Source organism: Molothrus aeneus, chromosome 4 (assembly GCF_037042795.1).
Source record: "Molothrus aeneus isolate 106 chromosome 4, BPBGC_Maene_1.0, whole genome shotgun sequence".
In the NCBI taxonomy this organism is placed as follows: domain Eukaryota; kingdom Metazoa; phylum Chordata; class Aves; order Passeriformes; family Icteridae; genus Molothrus; species Molothrus aeneus.
In genome coordinates, this window is record NC_089649.1 from 7,177,109 (window position 1) to 7,200,468 (window position 23,360).

At 40.7% G+C, this 23,360-nt stretch overlaps 1 protein-coding gene across 2 annotated transcripts in view; it reads left to right on the forward strand.

Annotated features, from left to right (window-relative positions):
- The window catches only part of BLTP1 (bridge-like lipid transfer protein family member 1), an 87,742-nt gene that overhangs the window by 33,718 nt on the left and 30,664 nt on the right, over positions 1-23,360 (forward strand). For both annotated transcript variants that reach the window (XM_066547908.1, XM_066547907.1), the window contains 24 exons: positions 1,523-1,651; positions 1,819-1,938; positions 3,522-3,799; positions 3,918-4,168; positions 4,604-4,862; positions 6,493-7,336; positions 8,137-8,207; positions 8,680-8,853; positions 9,129-9,249; positions 10,069-10,215; positions 10,565-10,692; positions 10,804-11,006; positions 12,422-12,619; positions 13,270-13,481; positions 13,713-13,864; positions 14,730-14,880; positions 15,681-15,833; positions 17,070-17,310; positions 17,928-18,076; positions 18,502-18,721; positions 19,374-19,532; positions 20,533-20,708; positions 20,799-20,974; positions 21,595-22,301. In XM_066547908.1, the coding sequence (XP_066404005.1) occupies positions 1,523-1,651; positions 1,819-1,938; positions 3,522-3,799; positions 3,918-4,168; positions 4,604-4,862; positions 6,493-7,336; positions 8,137-8,207; positions 8,680-8,853; positions 9,129-9,249; positions 10,069-10,215; positions 10,565-10,692; positions 10,804-11,006; positions 12,422-12,619; positions 13,270-13,481; positions 13,713-13,864; positions 14,730-14,880; positions 15,681-15,833; positions 17,070-17,310; positions 17,928-18,076; positions 18,502-18,721; positions 19,374-19,532; positions 20,533-20,708; positions 20,799-20,974; positions 21,595-22,301 (5,419 nt within the window). The remainder of the gene's footprint in view (positions 1-1,522; positions 1,652-1,818; positions 1,939-3,521; positions 3,800-3,917; positions 4,169-4,603; positions 4,863-6,492; positions 7,337-8,136; positions 8,208-8,679; positions 8,854-9,128; positions 9,250-10,068; positions 10,216-10,564; positions 10,693-10,803; positions 11,007-12,421; positions 12,620-13,269; positions 13,482-13,712; positions 13,865-14,729; positions 14,881-15,680; positions 15,834-17,069; positions 17,311-17,927; positions 18,077-18,501; positions 18,722-19,373; positions 19,533-20,532; positions 20,709-20,798; positions 20,975-21,594; positions 22,302-23,360) is intronic.

The window sequence follows — 23,360 nt, forward strand, 5'->3', positions numbered from 1 at the left end:
TAACTTTAAAATCTAATCATTTCTGTAAAGGGACAGCAGATGCCAAATGAGCCATTGTCAGAGTGATGTTTTAAAGCAGGAGGCAAATGAGATGATTGGTGGGAGTGTAGTATGGACATGCCTCAGGAGTAGCTGCTCACTGCATAAATTGTGCTCCTTGGTCCCACTGGAACATAATTTGCTTTCCTGGTATTGCACTTTGTTAGGTCAGTCTTAGCACTAACCCCTTTTAATTTTGCCATTTATGTTACATGGTCTTTCCACCTAGGTGAATGACTCCAAGTTTACAATGAGCAGATGATTCTGATTTATTTCTGCTGTGGTCTGCCAGATCTTTAAAGGAGAGTTGCTTTGCCAGTGTATTCTGAGGCACAAGAAAAGTCCATACGTTCTATTTAGTAGTTACTATTTGCTTTAATGATTTTTAATTTTTTAAGACACTTCTACATCTTCTTGTTCCCCTAAGAATTGGTATTTTCTAGGATTAAGCACATATTTAATTGGGAGACTTCTGCAGCAAATAAAATAAGGCATACAAGCAAGTTTAGTAACTCTAAAGAATAGATGTTTTCTTGCTGCATAGACAGACATTTGTGGTGGTACTTTGCAGAATGCTGCCACTGATTTAGATGATCTGTAGGATTTGCTCCATTGCTCTATGGTTCAAAATTAAACTTTGTTGATTCAAAGTACTCCAAGGTTAAAGAACATTTCTTAAGGCCTAATGCAACTGAAGGATTTTCTTGCTTCATAAAGCCATTTTCAATTGTATGCAATTTGGTTTTTTTTTTTTAGTTGTCAGCTCTTGAATTTGCTGTTTCAGGTTCATTGGCTTTTTTCCTTCCATAGTGTGATGTATTGCAGGAATTTGTGAAGGGACTACACTGAACGGAGGAGGAGAGATTTTGTGCAGGAGAGTCATAGCTAGATGAAATTCCATTCAAATTACTGCTGATTTTAAGTGCCCTTTCCTTTGGCAAGCCAAAGAAAACCCATTTCCCTCTCATAACAGAGACAGACAGTCATGAATCATTTCCTTTATGAGAGAGCTAACTATATAAAAGACTTAAATCAACATTAGGCTAATTACTAGGTCTAGCAAGAATCAGCAGTGTTTTGTTGAGCCAGTTTCCTCCTGTGCTATCTAAATGTAACTTTGCTGCTTTTATAGAAGCAAATCTGACATTTCAGTTATGAATGGTAACGAAGTACCTTGAGCTATTCTTCATGATAAAGTTGGGGGAGCTCTGTCTTTACAATTAAGTTCTCAGCTGACTGCAAAAGCTGCAGCCTTTTATTAAGAAATAATTTTGGAAATTGTTTAGTGTCACTGTGCTTTTCCATGAGAAAGCTCAGCCTTGCATGTTGTGGTACACACAAGAATAAAAATCAACCTTGAATAGCAGGAAGGTGCTGAAGCCTCCTGCACACACCCCAGCCCCTGGGGTTGTTCTCTGTTCTCCATAGAACAGCACAAATCCATTTTGTGTGGGTGCTGATGGATGCTGTTGTTTCCTTCCAGCTTGCCTGCCTTCTGGAATGGGGGCAGACCTTTGTGTTTCACGTGGTGTGCCGGGAGTTTGAGCTGGAGAGGCCCAAATCCGTCATCCTGTGCCAGCACGGCATCGACCGCCGCTTTTGTGACCCAAAGGTACCTTGTCATCCACCCCTGCTGCTCACTGGACATGCACAGGTTCTCTGGAACACTGCACAAATCCACCCAGAACATAAACAAAAGGCTCAGCCCAAAAATAAGCTCCTGATAGATGTTTATATGGTTTTTTTTCCCTTTATTCTTTCTTTTCCCTTTTCCTTCAGACCAACTCTGTGCCTGGGCCATGCCCAACGTCGGATGACTTAAAGTACACGATGACACGCTTAGCCATGGATGGAGCAGATCTCTATGTGGTAGAACATGGCTGCGCCACCAATATCAAGGTAAAAATAGTTTTCTTGACAGCAATTAAATACTTGGTTAATAGGGAGATATTCTATCAAAAAGCACAAATATGCCTGCATTGATGGCTTGCTTGCATGCAATGGATTAAGCGGAATTTCTAAAACTTGACGTGATAACAAGTCATCATGGGCTTGGCCAGGAGTAGATCAATTTGACTTCTATTTAATAATTCCATTAATTATGTTGGCAAATGTAAGGAGGAGTATATGTCTCCTTACATATTACAAACATAAAATGGAAGCTGTGGGTTTGGTGTAAATCAATTTCAAACACCCTGGGCAATATAAATCTCAGTGTTTGTACCTGAGAGTTGATAAGAACTTCTGCTGTGAATTAATAAACCAGCAAATGGAAGTGATTGATATGGATCATGTACAAGTCAGTGCTGGGTAACTCACGGTCCTCTTGTGTGTATTGAGATGTATCTTTGGTAGAGAAGGGAGAAGCGTTTGTGCCACTGCCTGACTGAATCCTTTGTTCAAGAAGGGCTGTGCAGAGAAGAGCTGATATTCTCTCCATTATCCTACTGCACAGGGAAAAAAAGGAATCATTTACTCAGTGTAGCAAAATATGTGTTTAGATACAGCTGAGTTATGGTAACAACAGCAAAGAAAGCTGCCATGCTGACATAACTGAGTAGTAATTGTGCTGTTAGTTAATAAGTACAGTTTTAAATGGTAGACTTAAAAGTCAAATTTTGGGCACGGCTTCACATTATGAGCAAGAATCTAACTAGAGGGCACTGGTAATTATTTTAAACATTTTTTAATGACGTGATATCTCATCACTTGAATGGCTTGCTGCCCTGTGGCAGTAAAAAAAAATGCTTGAGCCTCCAAATTCTTTTGAATCCAATATTAAAAAGCGCCATCATAAATATTAACAGTGTCTGTAGGCATAAATATGAATGGCAGTATTTTCAAAGGCAGCTTAATAACCTGAACCACTCTAGAAAATTATATCCTGAATGTGTTTCATTCAAATGAAAAAAAAAAAAAAAAAGATTTCCTTTATAGTCTGTGACAGGGATGAGAAACAATAATTTAATATTAACCCTGTGGGTAGCTCTGCTATGGCTGGGTTATCGTTCAGCTTTTCTTGGTTTAGATTTGGCAAACTCCATCTGAAATTTGAGGTGCTTTGTGGTGACACGTTGGAGAGCCCTCAAGCTATGCAGGAAATCTGATCCAATGTCTTCAGATTATATCAAGTTTGAGGACTAAACAAGTTTGAAAGATTCAAGTTTTTTGGATTTTAGATGACAGTAAAAAAGTTGATTATTTAAGTTTTTTGAAGTTTCATGACAAGTGATTTCTGTTTTGTTTACAAAAGGATGCTTCTAAGTAATTCCTTGTTCTTGTTAGGTAAAAAGTGTCTGAGATGAATTTCTAAGCTTGCCTTCTTTTGTGTGTGTGCTGACTTGCAAATAGTACTGCTTCCCCAGAGAGAATTTTACTGAGATCTTTTTGGGCTGTAGTTTGGGATGTGTTGACTGGTTGAAGGCCACTCTTCCTTTGTTTCCCTGACAAATAGTCAGACTGCTGTTTAAATCCTGTTTCAGATGGGTGCCATACGCGTTGCAAACTGCAACCTGCACAACCAGTCTGTGGGGGAAGGCGTCAGCGCCGCCATCCAGGACCTGCAGCTCAGGCAGTACGTGGAGCAGGTGAACAGCTGCAGGACTGGCCTCCAGCCAATACTGAGGAGGGCATACTGGCTGGAAGCTGGCTCTGTCAACCTGGGCCTCATCACTGCTGACATTGCTTTAGCTGCAGATCACCCTTCTAAACACGAGGTGCAGAGGCATTTCTTGGAAACGCACGATAACCGAACCAAGAGGTGAGCCGTGTGCTCCAGGGAGGTGCAATTGAGAGGGGTACTTGTTCATCTTGCTTTCACTGAGCTTCAGCGCATGGTCATGGTTTTGTTTTGCTTTCTGCTCTTCTTCCTTTTGTAGGTTGTGGTTTTTGTGGCCTGATGATAATTTGAGAAATAAGAGAAGCAAGAACAAGTGTGGCTGTCTCGGTGGTTGTCGGTTCTTCGGTGGAACCTTAACGGGACTGGATTTCTTCAAACTTGAGGAACTGACACCTTCAAGCAGCTCTGCTTTCTCAAGCACAAGTGCAGAATCTGATATGTTTTATGGACAGTCTTTACTGCAGCCAGGAGAATGGATCATCACTAAGGAGATTCCTAAAATTTTAGATGGTAAGAATGCACTGTACTGAATTTTTACTCTATTTTGCCAAAAGTATGGTTTCTTAATGTTTTGCTATTTGTACTATTTATGAATCTGATTAATGAAGTACAAATGCTTGTGCTCTTGTGGCCTGACCCCTTCTAAGAGCAGGCAGAGCTTGAGCAAGCTTTCATATGCTGGATTTTTATATTACCATGCACCTCCGTGCTGTGTAAAAAGGAGATTTTTGACTTGTTCTGCTTATATAGAAAGCAGCCAACTGAGACAATCTGATGTTTTGCTGACATGATTTTATTAATTTTTGTCAGGAGAACATGCTATTATGTTCATGCATTTCAAAACTAAGGCTTTTATTTAATGATTTTGATTTCAGTAGGTAGGGAAGAGTCCGCTGCAGTTATGTTATGAGATACGAACCTTTTCTTTTCCTTCCTTGATCCTAGGTAAAGCAAATGGTGTCAAAAGAAAAGATTGGGACTGCAGATCTGTGGGGATAGAAGTGGAAAGGAAAGCACAACACCTGAGCCTCCAAGTGCCACTGCGCTCCCACAGCTCCTCTTCCTCTTCAGAGGAAACCAGCAGCTCCAGTGCTGCCCTGCCCTTGCTTGCAGGGGAGAAGGACAGCCCCTCATCCACTACTGAGGATCACCTGGGACAGAAGGAGTTCCTGCCCAGTGCAAAAAGGGAAGATGCTCATGGAAGGTTAGTACTCTTCTCTGGGTAGGCATGTAATTTGACTCTTGAGTGCTCTAAGATCTAAGAAATGTAAGATGTGGGAACCCAGGACATCTCTCTGGCTGTCCAGAGCAGCCAAGACCCCTGCCAGGGGGCTCAGAAGCCCTGGCATGGAGCCCAAAACACCTGTGGGTTTGATTATGACCCGTGGAGCAAATTACCAACCTTAGATGAAGATCAGCAAGCCACAACAGTTTAGGTAGAACAATAGTGAAGTTATCACAGGGTGGAAAAGTAGATTTTGGGGCTTCTAGAATAGGGGTTCAGGAGGCAAGATGGAGGGATCTGGGCGTGTCCAGCCTTTGTCCTTCTTGGCCTCCATCTTCTGCTGTGATGTTGGCACTTCCAGATTGGCTTAGAGTAGCAGCTCACTGTCTAACATAGGTGATGGGTATTGGGAAGCAATTGTAAACATTGTACACATAGTTTTTAGTATAAAGACATAACACTGCCCCGGGGGCAGGCAGAGTGCCTGGAACTGTCCTGCTGGATGGTCCTCAGCAGGGCAGGAGAAAAATTTTATAGATAAGGGAAAATAAACAACCTTGAGACCAAGAACTGAAGAGCTCCGACTCATTCTTCAAGCGCTTGGGCTGGGAAAAGAGACTTTCAAAATTTCCTTGGGGTCACAGCGACCACCAAAAGATCCCAAGAGTAAGAAATTTGATTTAGCTATTTTTCAAGTGTTAATGGTGCTGCTGAAATGTTTCCTAGTTTGAATGATGATTTGGGCCTCTAATAGGGGATGGTTACCTGAGCAAGGTAGAAAATCCGGCGTGTTACCAGCACTTGTTAAATGTGCTCTCTGTATGTGTTGAGATCTCTAGCTTATCAGAGTGACCCCAAGAAAATTTTGGAAGTCTCTTTTCCCAGCCCGGCACTTGAAGAAGGAGTCAGGGCTCTTCATTTCTCGGTCTCAAGGTTGTTTATTGTTCCTTATCTATAAAATTTTTCTCCTGCCCTGCTGAGGTCCATCCAGCAGGACAGTTCCAGGCACACTGCCTGCCCCCGGGGCAGTGTTATGTCTTTGTACTAAAAACTATGTGTACAATGTTTACAATTACTTCCCAATACCCCTCACCTATGTTAGACAGTGAGCTGCTACTCTAAACCCATCTAAAAGTGCCAACATCACAGCAGAAGATGGAGGCCAAGAAGGACAAAGGCTGGACACGCCCAGATCCCTCCATCTTGCCTCCTGAACCCCTATTCTAGAAGCCCCAAAATCTACTTTTCCACCCTGTGATAACTTCACTATTGTTCTACCTAAACTGTTGTGGCTTGCTGATCTTCATCTAAGGTTGGTAATTTGCTCCACGGGTCATAATCAAACCCACAGGTGTTTTTGGGCTCTGTGCCAGGGCTTCTGAGCCCCCTGGCAGTGGTCTTGGCTGCTCTGGACAGCCAGAGGGATGTTCTGGGTCCTGACATGTATGTGGACAAGTGACAGAGTTCAGCATGTAACCAGCATTATGAAAATAATGGCTGTGCTACTAGAGAGCCACAGAGTCACCAATTCATTTGACAGCTGCTGCAGTGCAGGAAGAGAAGCATTAGTACAGAAATAACCGAGTGTTGTGTTTCTTTGTGCTCCCAGTGTCACGGTGGAGGCTGCAGAGGGCCGGCCTGCATCCCCTGGCCCCCAGGAGAGGCCTGTGGGCCAGTCCCCCATGAGGTCCCCCCTGAAGCGCCAGGCGTCCGTGTGCTCGGCGCGGCTGGGCAGCACCAAGAGCCTGACGGCCGCCTTCTACGGGGACAAGCAGCCCGTGCCCGTGGGAGTGCAGTTCAGCAGCGATGTGTCCCGCAGCGATGAGAACGTCCTGGACTCCCCAAAGCAGAGGAGGAGCTTTGGCTCCTTCCCCTACACGCCCTCAGCCGATTCCAACTCCTTCCACCAGTACCGCTCCATGGATTCCAGCATGTCCATGGCGGACAGCGAGGCGTATTTTTCAGCTGCTGAAGAGTTTGAGCCAATAAGCAGTGATGAAGGTCCAGGGACCTATCCAGGGAGGAAGAAGAGAAAAAAGCAAGCTCAGAAAGCTGAATACAGTAGGGGGTCTATTTATCACAGCGTGGAAGGACCCTTAACAAGCACAATCCACAGAGAAATCAGTCAAGATATGAAAACGTTGCCAATTAAGACTCATCCTTCGCAGGCTTCATTTGTTTCAGCTCTGGGAGGAGATGATGAGCACGCTGACAACATGTACGTCCTGGACTCTGAGAAGACGGTGGAACGGGAGCAAATCACTTCCCAGCAGCCTGTAATGGCATGTTACCAAAATTACCTGACACAGTTCCAGGTGATCAACTGGTCAGTAAAGCATCCAACCAACAAAAGAACTTCCAAATCCTCATTGCATCGCCCTTTGGACCTTGACACGCCAACAAGTGAAGAAAGTTCCTCATCCTTTGAGCAACTTTCTGTCCCAACTTTTAAGGTATGGAGGAGTAGAGAAAGGAATAAGAATTCAAAATAACTTTAAATGGCTTAGTACCAGTTGTGTGAATACGATAGAAAAAACTTGAAATTCCTTTGCTTTTAGTTAAAGAATACCTTGAATTTCTAGCTTCATATCATGGGGCTGTGTGGCTGGAAGGTTGTGGGCAAAAAAAGGAGTTAGAATTCTGTGGATGTGTGTTCTGAATTATCATTGTTGCACTTAAAAATGCTGTCTATTGAATGATATGCAGCTGGAGGACATTTATGTGAGTTTTGTTTAAAATACATTATACAGAACTGTGATAGCAGTACATATAATACTGATAAAGTATACTTCAGGCTCTCAGTGCTTTATTTCAAAATTAAATTGCAACTCAGATTTAGGAAATAATTTTTTTTTAAGTGACCTGAGCATACATGCTTAAGGAAGGAGATGAACTGAAATGTATGAAAAATAATGGAAATGACTTGATAGAAAACAGGTGATTGAGTTCTGGAACTGAATTTGTTATCATTTTGCAGAAAAGGTTTGTGTTGATGCAAACCTTATGTAGATTAGTATTTGAAGGGGGTTTTTTAGAAGCAATAAATCAATGTTTATGTAAAAGCAGTGTAATCTGATTTTTCAAGGAATTTAAAAAGCAAACCTAGGAGTTCCTGTATCCTATACTGGAGAATCTGTTTCTAAGTGTTCGTTTAACAAAAACAGTTTCAAGGGGAATTTTTCAAGATCCCTTGGTTGGGGTTTTTATTGTATATGGAAGGAATGTAATAATCTTCTTTGCACTTGTATCTTAGATTGTTAAACAGGGTCTCACAGCGAATTCTCTACTGGACAGAGGCATGCAGCTCACAGGATCAACATCTAAGTAAGTTGAACACATCATGTATGCTACGTTGTTAGCATATCTTTCAAGAGTAAGATTTTCATTATACTCTTGTGAAATATTTTGCCTCCTGCTAGCCCTTTCAAAATTTGATGTACAGCAGTAGTTTTCAGTACCAGATCAATTTCAGAACAGGTCATTCTATTATGAAATATTTGGGTTTGGTCAAACAGAAAGTACCCAGTGCAAGCATTAAATTATGTCACATGTATGTTTTCAAGATTATCAATGGTGATTTCATTTAGATGATTTTGGAGGTGCTAATGCAAGTGTCCATTTCATTGCCAGAAGCTTAACTTGAATTTAGGGGTGATTGTATTTTTGTACTTTCTAAGATATACAGGAGAAGAGAATTGCTGTTACGTGGGTTTCATTAAGAGTTAAAATGATACCAGAACACTTTTGTATTTGTTTTTGCAAAGCCTGGTCACTGATGTGTGTTTGACTTGTCTAGCACACCTTATACTCCCTTGGATAAGAAGTCTGCAGAGAACACAGATGATGAAACAATAACAGAGGAATGGACCTTGGATCACCCGGTCTTCCAGACACGCACAACGGCCATTGTGGAAGTAAAAGGAACTGTAGATGTAGTTCTGACTCCTCTTGTAGCAGAGGCACTGGATAGGTAATTTTATTTTAATGGCACTAAAAATTGTCTAAAATCACAGCTGTTCTGCTCAGTAAGGGCTTAGGTAAAAGGATTGAACAGCGTGCCTGATGGAACAGCAGGGCCTGGTGCCCGTCAGATGTAGTTCTGCATTTCCTGTGAGGTGGCTGGAGCAATGGGAAGTGCCCTTTGTGTCTGTCAGTGCTTGGTTTTCCTCTGTAGTGTTAATTGCACGTGGCTGATGGTGAAACTGGGAGTTTCAATGGTCTCTTGTGTCTCTGTTCCCCTCCCAGGTACATCGAGGCTATGGTGCACTGCGCCAGCTCCCGGCACCCGGCAGCAATCGTGGATGACCTGCACTGCAAAGTCCTGAGGGATGCTGTGCAGAACAGCAAGACCAGCTTCTCAGAAAATGTGAGGGAAAAACCAAGGGAATCCACATAGATCTGAGGGAATGCTCATTTCTGTATCTTACTTACAAAGTATTTTAACTGAATTTAGTGTTTTCAGATGTAAAGCTAAAATGATAGCTATATGAATTTGGAATGCATACTTACATGCATTTTCATAATCAACTCTTACATACTGTCTTTCATTGTCCAGAAATCTTTTACAGGATGGAAGTTTTTCTGGTTTGGATGGTCTAGAGTAATTTAAATCAGATGAAATCACACATTCTGTTCTTTGAAATTACTATAGCTGGTATTCTTAAGTATTACATTCATCTCAGTGAGATGTTACTTATTATTTTATAGTAGTTAGGGAGAGCTTTGCAAGTGCCTGTGGGGTTTTTTTGCAGTTCATCTGAGACCTTAAAAAATTAATTTAACTTAAATAGAATTGTGTGGTAGCTCTACAGAATTAGGTGTTCTTTCTGTCCATGGTAATGACCATATTTATGTTTTATGGTTTCTTAGACTTCACAGTATAGTGGACACTAATAACTTGTTTCATAGTAAGTTGTCAGATATAGCTTACGTGTGTAGAATTCCAACTTCAGCTGAAGTCTGGTTGTTAAAGTTTACTGCAGAATGGCACTGCTGCCCTTATGGTTTTAGACCTACTGTACCTCTAAGTGCTGCAGCCTTTATTCTGGAAATCATGGTAAATTACCTAAAATCAAGTCAGAATCTATTTCTGCTTCAGTGCTAATAAAATATCCTGTTACTCCTCTGCTCAGCAGCTTTTTTTTTTTTGAGTTTGTGCTAATAAATTTTTTCTCCCCTCTTCAAGTTGTCTTCGAAGCAAGACATCAGAGGAACAAAAATAGACACCACCACAACAGGAACAACAAACCAGGGACCAGCACAGACCAATCTCTCACTTAAGCAAGATAATGTGACAATTAAAGGTCTTCAGGCCAATGTTACAGTTCCAAAGGTAATCACTTTTTTTTAAGCTTATCAGTGGAAAAGTGCCTCACAAAGTTTTGTTCATTTTGGATCCCTGTTTGTTCCCCAAAAGCTGAAGTGAAGCTGTCCATTTGTGCTAGAGAACTAAAGTTTTGAATTTTGGAACTGCTTAATTTTATGATGGTAGACATGCAGTTGTTAAATGTCAATCATCATAGGGGTAACTGGCTGCCATGTCTTAAAATTATCTTCTGGGTGTCAGGGTTTTGTTTTTTTTTTTTTACTGAAAGTATAAGACAAGGTTCTATCAGAAATGAGTGATGAATGTAACATGCTTTTCTAAATGTCTTTACTCTTTGATGGAATTCTGTGTGCAGGTGAACCTGTGTTTGCTACAAGCATCTGTGGATGAATCCCCAGGAGTTTCTTCCAGCAAAACCGTGACTCACGTTTCCCTGGTAGCTTTGTGTTTTGATAGAATTGCCACTCAAGTTCGTATGAACAGGTAAGAGCAGTACATGTCACTATTTGTCAGAAACTTCAGACATGTTTATGTCATTGTTTTTGTTTGTCTTGAGGTTTGCTTAATTGCTTTTTCCTCCCTGATATTGTAAAGGGGTATAGTTGAGGAGACTTCGAACAATGCAGAAGCTGGGAGGAATTCTGTCACATTCGATCGCTATATCCAAACCAGCAAAATGCAGCCCCAGTCTTCTGGCTCACTGAGATCCAATTCTGGAGCAGAAAAAGGAAAAGAAATTGCTGCTAAATTGAATATCCATCGTGTTCATGGACAGCTTAGAGGTCTTGATACAACAGGTATTGAACAATATTCAAATGTGGAAATGTCAGTTTTCATAGAAGCAAGTAGTTACAGGTGGTGTTGATCTTGTAGTTTGATTGTAGGTTTTTTATCAACATGGATGAAAAGCTACTTGCACCCAGAGCTTTTGCACATATTTGAAAAAGAAGTTTGGGATGAATTATTATTCCACTAAGTGCTAGATTTAAATTTAGGCAAACTAAAAGCTGTCAAGACAAACTTGTAAGCAGTTTGTGTGGCTGATGTGTTGCCCTGTAAATGTTGACCTGCACTGATGGAATTTGACGCCTGAGCTCCCTTCCTCCCAGCTAATCTCTTTTCAGCTACCATTTCTTGTCACCTTTTGTAGGGAATGAATTACACTTTTTTGCTTTCTTACTGTATTCTAACACTTTCAATAATTGCCTGTTGTGCCAGAAATTTCAGCATGACAACCTGTAAGTTTTATAACTGTAACAACTCTAAAGCTGAAAATGAGATCTACCCAATTGACTTCCTTGTAGTTTGTGTTAAGGAAATGCCTTCAGGAAGCCATGAGTTAAATTTTGCTATATCTCTTGATCCTGGAAAAACTAACCAGGAAAAAATGACCAAAAGTAGAGGCTGGTTTTGTTGAACTGCTTCAATTTTGATGGAATCTACACCAGTTTTGACTCTGTTCCATAAGGAGCAGGAGTCTTCAGACATGAGGAAGTACTCTGTAAAGCCAAGAGGATTGAAAAATGCACACTAAATAAATAAACAACAGAAAATGCCACTGCTGTGCAAAGATGAGTGAGCAAATGAAATCAGAGGAAAACAAAACCAAAGAACACTGCAATGGTTACCTCCCTTTTTTCTTAGTTATAGATGGAATCTTAGCAGTAGTATCCTGTGTCAGGTATGCCACAGACATTCAAGAGGGCCAATTTTGGGGTTCTAACCAAGAAAAGTCATCATGCTCTGTTTAAAAGGTTTGAGAAGAGCCTTTCTAAGGATCTTAGCGTCTCATGTTTACTTCAAAAGTGGGTGCAGTTACAAATGGCAAATTGGAGGCGGGGGGTAAGGCTTAGAAGGGATATAATGTGACTCAGTGTAGTTCTTTTCCTGAGGTATTTGATACTTAGGTATAAAGTGATTTAAAATACTGCTCAGTCCTTGGTTTTGGTTTTTTTTCAAGTTTAAAAATTATCCTGCCCACGTTAACAGACCAGGAGCAAGGCTTTTTTGCTCTCTTTTTGTGCTTCTTTTTCTTGCTTGTGTTTCAGGTTTAAGCTTTTTCATTCTTTTTTTTCCTCCCCTCCTGTTTGAGGAATACTAAAGGGATAACTCCCACAAAACACTCTAAACTTCAGAGAGCTTTTGCAAGTTGTAAAGTTGTTCCATTGTGGAGCAAAATAGTAAATATTTATTTATCTATTTATTTTCACAGATATTGGAACTTGTGCAATAACAGCCATTCCTTTTGGGAAATCAAAAGTTCTTTTTACTTTGGAAGAGTTGGATGAGTTCACTTTTGTGGATGAAACAGACCAACAAGCTGTTCCTGATGTAGCTCGAATTGGTCCTAGTCAAGAGAAGTGGGGTTGGATAATGTTTGAGTGTGGAATTGAAAATTTAACTATAAAAGGTAAAGCTTTTCAAGGCTGTGTGTTGTTTTTCTTTTTATGAGATTAGTGACAGTTCTGTAGATAGGTCTTCTGGCTTAGCAATTATTTGATTAGAAATTGTTAAATCTGGGTGATGCTGAATAGTACATCTCTGTGGTAAACAAATTTGCTAGGTTATACAATAAAGACATTTTTAGTTGTAAGTACCACTAATAATAGTATATGAAATAATTTCATGTAGACTGGTTTCATGAGTTTCTGAACTTAGGGTTGAAATTGATGCTTTCACTCAACACTCAAATCTTCACCTTACCCACAGGAAGTGCATTATAGAGCCAGAGTTTTGCTCTGGGAGGGGAAGGCTAGTTACAAAAAGTAAAAAAAAAAAACCCACCTAGTATATGTGTGTTTTCTATCATCGGAGTTACTTTTTTTTCAGAGAATAATATTTTAAAAGTCTTTATGTGAGTACTCTTCATCTGCTTGTGGTAGAAGCTCAAAAGGATCAGAAGCTTGAAATTGTAGTGCTAAGTTGTTGAATAAAATGGTAATGCATCTTGTTGAACTAAAATCCTGTGCATTTCTCTCCTTAAGCACAGATCTTCTCTGTGGGCCATAACTTGGAGCTGTTTGTGTGCTGCCAACCTTTACAGTCTGGGTATTTTTACAGGGGGAAGACAGTCTGGGGCAGTGTTGTATAACACATTTGGAGTCATGGGCAAATCAAGAGACACAGAGAGAGGTGGATTGCTTGCATCAAACAACTCTTCAGACTCCCCCACTGGCAGTGGCTACAACACTGATGTGTCTGAAGATAACCTCCCTTGTGACAGAATAAGTCCCTCTTCAGATATTAATGGAAATTCCGTTTCAGATGAGCAGGTATGTTCAAGCTGGGTAGAAATCATTAGTCACTCATCCTCTTTGCTTAGACACTAAACTTCCAGCTTTCTGCAGAGTCCCTTGGGAGGATTAGCATTAATTTATTTTGCTTTGCCTAAATGCCTGTGAAAAAAAAAAAAATTGAGCATGTATGGTATGTTAGCGGCTTTCAGTGTAATAATTTTGGAAGTCAATTTCCCTTCTAACTTCATGATTTCCTTGTTTTTGAAGGATGAAGGTGTTGAATCAGATGATCTGAAAAAAGATATCCCCTTGATGCCTCCTCCCCCTGACTCCTGCAGCATGAAGTTGACAATCAAAGAAATTTGGTTTAGTTTTGCAGCTCCCACCAATGTGCGCTCCCCAGCCCATATATATTCAAGGTATGATTTTACCTGATATAAAAGAGGGAAAATGGCAGTTCTGCTTTGTTAAATTGCATTTGTATTTGGTAGGTTTTGAATGGAATTTGAAGCTTTGGAGATGATAATTTTTTTTGTGTATATCACAGTAAGACTTGCTTCAGTTTTTTATTGTAGTAATTTCTGTGGAAGTGCTGCTAGAAAATTCTTACAACAAAATCAAAAGAACAAAAAATGAGGAGTAAAAAAGCCAAATGAAACAAAAAGCCCTCACTAGCAGCTTCTGGTGAGGTGGAAATATATGAGGGAGAAGGGCAGGGGAAGGTGTTAGTTTTGAGTAGATGAAATGCCAGTGAAGAGAGCAGCTCTTCTTTGTGCTTTTGGTATTCAACTGGATATCATGCATGATCTGACTGCCATTGCAGTATAAAGTTCAAGATGGGTATTTCTAAGACAGTTTTTCACATCATGTATGTAGAATAAGCCAAATATTTCAGTCTGTCAGTATAAAGCCATGAGTTAGAAAATACTCTGCTGGTACTCTTGCCTCAGCCCTTTAGCAAAAGTCCTTCATGACATGTAACACTTCAGTGGGATTCAGTCAGTGATGAACATTTCAAGCCATAGGATTTCAGTAGGGAATACAAATGGGAAAAGGAAAGGAATAGCAGTAGCAAAAGTGGGAGGAATCATGAGTGTGTGAGTGAGTAAAACAGAAATTGCCTCAGGTACTTTTTGCCAGTTCTTGCTTTCTGGGCAGTGAGTCTGTGTTTATTACTTTGCATCAATGTCCCACCTATATGACTGTCATTCATAAGAGTGCCAGAAAATGCTGCTCATTGCTGCTGCTGCCTGTGAACACCCCTTTCTCTTTTTGTCTCCACAGGCAGCTGAACCTCCTGAGCACTGCAACACCTGCAGTTGGTGCTTGGCTTGTTCCCATTGATCAAGTAAAGTCGTCATTAAATAAGCTGGAAACTGAAGGAACCCTGCGAATCTGTGCTGTTATGGGGTGCATTATGACAGAAGCTCTAGAGGTAAATGAGCTTTATAAAGTCAATGAGAACTATCAGAACAGGACAGTGTGATAGGTAAAATGTAGTTTTTGCAATTCTGGATGTTTTCACTGGCAGACTTAGAGCATCTATTGTGAGCCTTTGGAATTGGTCCAAGAGTTCACAAAACCTGTGGTTTTTGTACCCAGTCTGAATTTCAGAGCCAAGTCTCATGCTTCTTACCGGAGTGCATCTCTGGGTAAAATAAGAGTAAGAAGTATGGCTGTGGTGCCTGGTATATTTTATGAAGGATTTTTGTTTGCTGTTGGTTGGATTGGCACCATCTAGTGGGAAGATTTGGACGTGATGGCCACACTGAGATCCTGTCTTGCATAGTGACATGGATGACCTAAGAGTGTTGCTGATTTTCTGCTCTACTCAAAAATTATCCTTTGCAGCAGTCTCTTATTCCTACATCCCTTCCTGTTTCTTCTTCCTACCCTCTTTGTAGCATTAAACCAAATTTTAACAAGTGTCTGTTTTGTCTTTAGCTAGGAATAAACTGTTTCTTCAAAAATTGCATACATGTCTTAGTCTAGATGCAATTTATAAGGCCTGCAATTTGAATCCAGGCTTCTCTTTTATTGCTTCATATATATAAATATGCATCCAGAATTATTTTTCACATGCAGTATTTAAATTAAGGTGGGTACCCATGAGGCAAATCCTTGTTGCAGAAGCTCAAAATGAGGTTAGACCTTTGTCTCATAGATGAAATCTTGTCATTGATGCTCTGTTTGCAAGTATGTTCATATGCTGAAAATGTTTTTATTTTAATCCAGAATAAAAGTGTGCACTTCCCTCTGAGAAGCAAGTACAACAGGCTTACCAAAGTGGCTCGTTTCTTGCAAGAAAATCCCTCTTGTTTACTCTGTAATATATTGCACCATTACCTTCATCAAGCAAATTACTCCATTATTGAGGATGCCACTATGGTGAGTTACCCAGGAAAACTGCAAATATCTCAGTCCTTTAGTTTCAAATATGCCAAATTCTAATATCTTAAATTTGGCAACAGTTTGAGGAAGGTTAACAAACAAGAAAATGTAAGCAAGACTTGAAAAGTGATAAGGAGATATTGTTTCATTTTATTTTCTTTGATATCTGCTATTTTTCTTATGACCTGTATATATGCATAATGTTTATCAATTTATTTTATTGCTAAGTATGTGAGATGATAAACCAAAAAGGCATGCCTTTAAAACTGTATAGGCCTTTTGTATCAGATTTTATTCCCTCTCTATCATATTTCAATGGCCTTTTGATAAGATTTCATTTTTCATGGTTCTAAAATTGAATGAGTCTCAATTATTGAGGCAAGTGCATGAACTGGTTAGTTTATTCCAAATTCTCTCCTTGGAACTAGTTCTCATGTTTTCTAGAAACACTGGGGTGATACAGACAGTTTAAGAAAGGAACTAGAATTGTACAAACTTGAGGGTTCAAGAACCTAATATTTTTCTTGATGGCTTTAGAGTGTTAATATCTAGATCGTAGTGGGAAATAGTTATTTGAACAAACATCAGGCAGAAGGGAGGAGTATTTATTCCTGATTTTGTGTCATTTTCATAATCCAATTCCACAGCTGTCAGATTTAAACACTTTGGTTTTCAGCATATTCAGCTGAGAGCCAGTGATCAGGAGTAGCGCAGTTTGTGGCACAAATAGCACAGTTTGACTTGTGGTCAAAATGCCAAGCTTCTGTTTTCTTTAGGACAATTCAGTGATGTAATCAAAACAATCCCTTTATTTGGCCTCAAATTGATGTTCCTAATTCACTGCTTATGAACAATTGAAAAAAGAATCTTTTTAATTTCAGTTCTGTTTGTACAGAGTTGCTATGAATCTTAGCCCATAGTTCAGAGCCTGATAATTACTCAAGTGCTTTTAGCTTCATATTTAACAAACCTGCTTCCTGTTGTTTATTTTTGGCCCCTTGGGCTAGATCCTCAGGTCATGTAGATAAATGTATTTACTGTGTTCAATGAAGCTGTAATTTTTTATCTCTCAGCTCCTTGGCTTCTTGCTTGATGTGTTATGGTGCCAGCATGTTTGTCATAAGCCTCTTAAGTATAGAGATTTAAGAGAGCTTTGACTTTTTCTCCCCTCCAGTTTACTTCAAAATGCTGTGATATGAATTTTTAATATATAATTTTTTTTTTTATTTAAAGAGTGATGGTCTTCCTGCCTTAGTGACCTTAAAGAAAGGTCTGGTTGCCTTAGCAAGGCAGTGGATGAAGTTCATTGTGGTCACCCCAGCCTTTAAAGGAGTCAGCTTGCACAGACCAACCCAGCCAATGAAGCTGCAGCCAAATGCCAGCCATGAGCATGAGGATGGCCTTGGATTGGACAATGGAGGGGGCCTGCAGAGTGACACAAGTGCTGATGGAGCAGAGTTTGAATTTGATGCAGGTATTTTTGTGTTATTGTCCCCATAAGGATTCACAAGGACAAGCAGCTCCTCTCAGACATTTCTATCATCTTTACTTTTAATGCTTGGTACATTATAGCCTCCTTACAATTATCAAGCTTCTCTTTTTATATCACCTTCATTCTGAAGCTGCTGCTAACAATGATAATTATAGTATTACAATAATTAGTGATTGTTCAGGGAAAAACAAAACAGGAGACTTCTCTTTCTTCACGTCTTTTGTCTTTTTTCCCCGCACAAAATAAATCAACTTAATTATTTACTACCTTTCACTCAAAAGCCAGGCAGCAGTTAGCAGCTTTAAGAGAGCAAAGATATTTGTGTGAGAAACTTGTGTGTAATCATACAGTATAAAGGAAATTTTTGCCCCCTTCTGTCAAGTACTTGCTTTGATTAGGCAGAAACACTTGGATTATTGAACAAAACCCAGCACACCCCTGTCTGAGGTGTTCTTATTTGTCTGTGAATCAGACAGCACTGTGTAGGTGTGTGCCAGCACTTGGGAGTTCATGACTGCTTGTAGATAAATGTGCCTGATGCTAGATAGATTTGGAGAACCAAGATGATCTAAATGAGGACAAGTGTTTGCTTGGTGCAGCTACTGTGAGCGAGCACACGATGCTGCTGGAAGGAACAGCCAACCGCCCTCCCCCTGCCAGCGCCTCCTCCGGGCCTGTCACCGGTGCTGAGATCATGAGGAAGCTGTCCAAGACTCACACCCACAGTGATTCTGTGCTGAAAATCAAGGTGAGTGCACAGGGCTGCTCACCAGGGCAAAGGGGGGGTGTAGCTGGCCTGTTCAGGAGCAGTTCTGTAGCTGCAGATGGGTAAATGCATGCAAGAAGTTACTATAGCACGTGGAAGGGGTGCTCCTGACCTTACAGAAGGGATGCTCCAGCAGTTGGTCTGTATTCTTCATCTGTTCTTTGTTTTCTTGCCAACTAACTTCCTGTGCATCATTTAAGGATGTGCCCTAACCTTTGCAGCTTTTGATCTTTTATTTATGGCAGCACAAACAAGGATTTAACTGTCATGGTACAAAATCAAAGACTGGCAAAGCTCTCCAGTAACTTGTACTGAAATTGTGCTCCAACCTTATATTCAGACCAAATATTACTTTGTTTTTGCTGTTTCCACAGTACTTCATTCATTTCTTTGTTTTCTGCTCACAGGGCATCCATCCATATCATTCCCTGAGTTACACCAGTGGAGATACAGCTACAGATTCACCAGTGCACGTTGGCCGCTCCGGAATGGGAGTCAGGGAAAGCCCAAGGAAGGAAAGTCTGCTCAGCTATCTCACTGGGAGCTTTCCTAGCCTGCACAATCTGTTGGAAGGGACTCCTCAAAGAAGTTCAACTGCTGTTAAAAGTAGTTCTTTAACAAGAACAGGTAGGATGTAGCATAAAAAAGTATGATGTAGCATAAACAGGTATGATGTAGCATAATTTCTTAGTCATTTTAAATGAGTAAGGAAACAACCATTTTGCATTTGTTTTTTCTTAACCTTTTGAGTAGCTCAAAAAGAGCTGAAACTAATATTTCAGTACTGTAGTTTGCATATGATAAATTCAAGACTTAGTCATGGTTTATGAAAATGTTCATTTTCCATGAATATTTTTGAAGCTTGAAGCATTGATGTGTTTATGCTCTGTGTTATTTTTCAGAGTGTATTGTTATCAGTTTTTCTTTATATGTAAATGGCATACTGTATTTGATACTGTATTTTCTCTAAACCTCTCTCCTTTGCTGTCAGGGACTGAAATATTGTTCAGAAAAAAAGGTATTTTGGTTTCTTCATGACTCCTTTCCTCTAATTAATGGTAGAAATGAGCAAGTGCAAAGCCATGTGTAGTGCAACATCCATTAGTGCCACTTTTAACTTCTGTGGTAGTGCTGTTTGACACATAATTTAGTGGAATAAACCTGGAGAATTAGGTTTATTTTTATAGTCTATAGATGTTGGCAGTGAAATCATGCAGTGTTCCTTGTTTTTGCTGACTTGGAAGCAAGAAATGCTGAAGTTTCTGCTTTACCTTCACAGGAAACACTGTGGCCACAGACATGTTGTCTGAGCACCCTTTGCTGTCTGAGCCCTCCTCTGTGAGTTTCTATAACTGGATGTCCAACGCCGTGGGCAACAGGGGAAGCGTCGTGCAGGAAAGCCCAGCCACCAAGTCTGGGCACAACAGCCTTCCAACAGGTATTGCTAATTTGCAGCTGAGTTCCACGTGGTTCTGGGCTGGCTGTGCCTGTGTTTGCCACTTTCTGACTGAAAGGAATTTGAGGGAGTGATTTATGATCAACAGGGCTTAATTGGTTCCAAGTATTACTTGTGGGACTTCGCAGCAACCTGGAAAATGAAAAGATGGGATTTAAGCAAAACTGATGTTTTCTATTGCCTCACCCTGCCTCCAAAAATTTAGCTTTTTCTTGCATTTGGCACTGTCAGTGTAGCTGCCAAAGCAATGTGTAGCTGCCAAAACTTAAACCATAAAATCATCTTGTGTTGCCAAGTTCCTTCATTTTGTTGGCTATTTTTGATCTAATTTGCATATGCTTATTTTGTGATTTGTGCATTGGAATCCTTGCTCTTTCTCAGTTCAGTTTTGAGACTAAACATGTTTTGGAAGTAACTTAGGGATGGGTTAACTTGTGTAAGGGAGTAAAGAAAAAATATGTTTCTCAAAGTCATAGGTGTATTAAAGAAGCAGGTGTAACAATTTATTGCAGCTCATTTCTTTTTCTCCTTGGCCTGTCATCATTCAGATTTTTCAATGTGTGTCTTAATTTTTGTTTTCGCTAACACTACACTGGAATCTTTTTTCTGTTACTACTCCTTCAACTGTGCTATATTAATCTTAGGCAATAACAAGTTGTTTCAGTTTGTTTTTAATATTGAACCAACAGTCTGATCCTACAAAAATCCTCGTGCTGTACATATTGCTGTACATATTGAACTCTTGTGGTTCCTTTGTAAACTGCAATGTGTTTCTCTGCAGAAAGACTTTCCAAATTTGAGTTGGACAATCTCTACCTGTTCCAGCAATATCAGGCTGTTTCTTTATCCTGGATGCTACCTTTGTGAGGTTACAGACCTCGCTGTGGCTTGTTTATCTGTGTAAATAATCTTGCTGAATTTATCAAGTCAGTGGTGTAAGATTTGCTGTGGTGTTAGTGTTCCATGGGTATTTATTTTCCAGGTGTGGCACCCAATCTTCCTACCATCCCCTCTGCTTCAGACTTCAACACAGTCCTGTCCAGCGACCAGAACACCCTGGATGGCACCCACTCACAGCACAGCACCAGCCAGGATGACATTGCAGGAGTAGAAGAGGGCAACCAGGGCTTTCCTGCTGTCCAGCTGGCAGATGCCCAGGTAACTGGGGTTGCACGTGACCAGACGGTGAGCGGGAGTGTGGAAATGATCAAGGCTTTCATAACTAATTGGGTGGGTTTTGTTTTGTAGGTCGTTTTCAAACCTCTGCTGAGTTACACGGGGATTCAGTCGCAGGATGCGATGCCCCTGTGCTACAGGATGTACTTTGGAGAGTATCTCTCTTTCTCAGGAACTCTGGACTGCCTCAGAGCAGATATTGTTGATTCAGACACAGCAAAGGAGAGGAAAAGCAAGCGAGCCCGAAGGTATGATGAGAGATTTAAAAACACGTGTATTGGCTAAAGAAGAGAAATAAGGCTTTTCATGTGGTGACAGATTTCCAAAGCACTTTCATAGGATAAGGAGCAGCCCTTTATTCTTCTTTCATTCTGTCTTCATGTTAAAATATTTTTTTGAAATCCTCCTACAGAATGATTAGGAAATTGTAACTATTTGAATCTTAGCTGCTTTTCAAAATTGGAGATTGGGGAAGGGGGAGAGGTGGTGGAAATAATAGTGGGGGGGAGTTTGAGTGGCTCTGAAATGGTGTTTGATAATTAATCCTGTAAATAATAATGATGCGAATTCTTGTGAAAATGCTCAATCTTCCCCCAGACCAATTTTGGTCAAAGCTCTAGGATGTAATGGAATGACTGCATGCCAAACTAGGTTTCATAGAACTAGATGATTTCTATGTTAGTAGCACACAGTATGAAACTGTAAAAGTTCATTTTATCGTATTTAGAACTGTGGTAAAAAGGTGATATCCTAAGCGAAATAAAAGGCTGGGTTCAGTAAATTAGATGTAAGCTGTGTAAAAAGCATATTTGACTCTCACTCTCATAAAAAGCAGCACAGTAGTAACTTGTCCCTTTCCTTTCCTTAGGCAAGGAGCTGTCAATCTCCCTCCTCTGGAATTCAAGCCAGCTTTGATGTTGGAGACTTTCAGCATTAGCGCCGTGGTGATGGAGAAATCCATGTGCACCCCTCAGAACTCCACCAACGCCCTTTCCTTCCACGACTTGAACAAGCGCTACTACAACACCTTCCACTGCAACTTCACCATCTCCTGCCAGTCCATCAGCCAGCACGTGGACATGGCCCTGGTGCGGCTCATCCACCAGTTCAGCACCATGATCGACGACATCAAGGCCACGCAGACGGACATCAAGCTCAGCAGGTACACGGCTGGCTCGGCCTCCCCGACGCCCACCTTCAAAACCCGCAAGCACCGCGACTTCCGCTCCTCGGATTTCAGCCGCAGCTCCCGGGGCAGCCTCAACGGGGGCACCCGGGTCAACAACACCAAGAACAAGAGGACGAACAACGACAACAACAAGAAGGAGGCTCGCAACAAGAATTCCCTGGGGAGGTCGGAGCGAAGGACGTCCAAAGTGTCCAGGAAAGGCTCCAAAGATGTGGTTGACCACGTGACCATCCACATGGATGACTCCGACTCCATTACTGTGTCGGAGCAGAGCGAGCCCTCCGCGGAGTGCTGGCAAAATATGTATAAGCTGCTGAACTTCTATTCACTCATTTCTGATCCCACTGGCATCTTAGAAAAGTCTTCTGAAACCTTTGGGCCAACAGGTAAAGTGGTTCATGAACCCAAATAACCGAGTGTGTGTGTTTTTGCTTAAATGGTGCTTTCACCTCACCTTGCTCATGAGAAGTTTTTTTGTCAGTCGGCCACCCCATCTAACTTGGATTAGAGGGGCAAGTGGTGAGGACAGAGGTGAGCTTTTGATTAGTTCACCAAGATGATGTACAAAAGGAAAGCTTAATTTTTCTCACTAATTGCATAGTGCGGATTGAGGTTGTTCCTCCTGAAGTGCTGTTTTGTGTTCAAGGGGGTATGGAAATGCTGTGTATTACCATTCTGTGAAAATATGCAAGCATGTACATAAGCCATCCTGAGGGAGTTCATTTCTGCCTTGAGAAGGACTGACAGTAAAAAAAACATCTGTGAACCTTGCTCTGGGAGAAGGAAAGGTGAAATAGTGATTTTGGTCAAGTCCCACAAAGATTACAAGTGTTTGGGCCTTATTTTCACCTAAAACTTTGAAATCTGATGTGATTATTACTATTTCCAATCTATTTCAACACAGCAGAGTAAGTCTGAGAGGTGACTTAGCATCATTCTCTTTGTTGCTGAACTCAGGTTGCTGTGAATATGCAGGGAATGGCATAGTTGCTCTATTGCCATATTTTCCTTGGACTTCTTTTAACTAAAGAACAAAAAACTTCTGAGAGTGTCAGATGGGAACTCATATTAAACAGATACCAGTGTTTCACACACGGAATATCACATCCAGAATTACAACATCTGCACCAAATGTAAGCTTTCTTACATTGTTTTTAGCCTCCTGAATGTTGAAAAGGAAAACTTGTTCATCCAAAAAGATGAATTAGAAGAATCTTTGCCTGTTCAATGATCAAAAATAAACAGGCAAATTGGAAACTGTCAGGGCATTTTTCTGGTATAACAATAAAACCAGATCATTACAAATACTTATATAAGGTTCCTAAGAGCATATCTGTGAATAGTAATGAAACCCCATTGCTCATTATTGTCTCCATGGTGTCTTGGGTTCGGTTCAGTTGCAGTGATATTGGGGTGGAGTGACCGAGGCACAGATAATTTTCCTG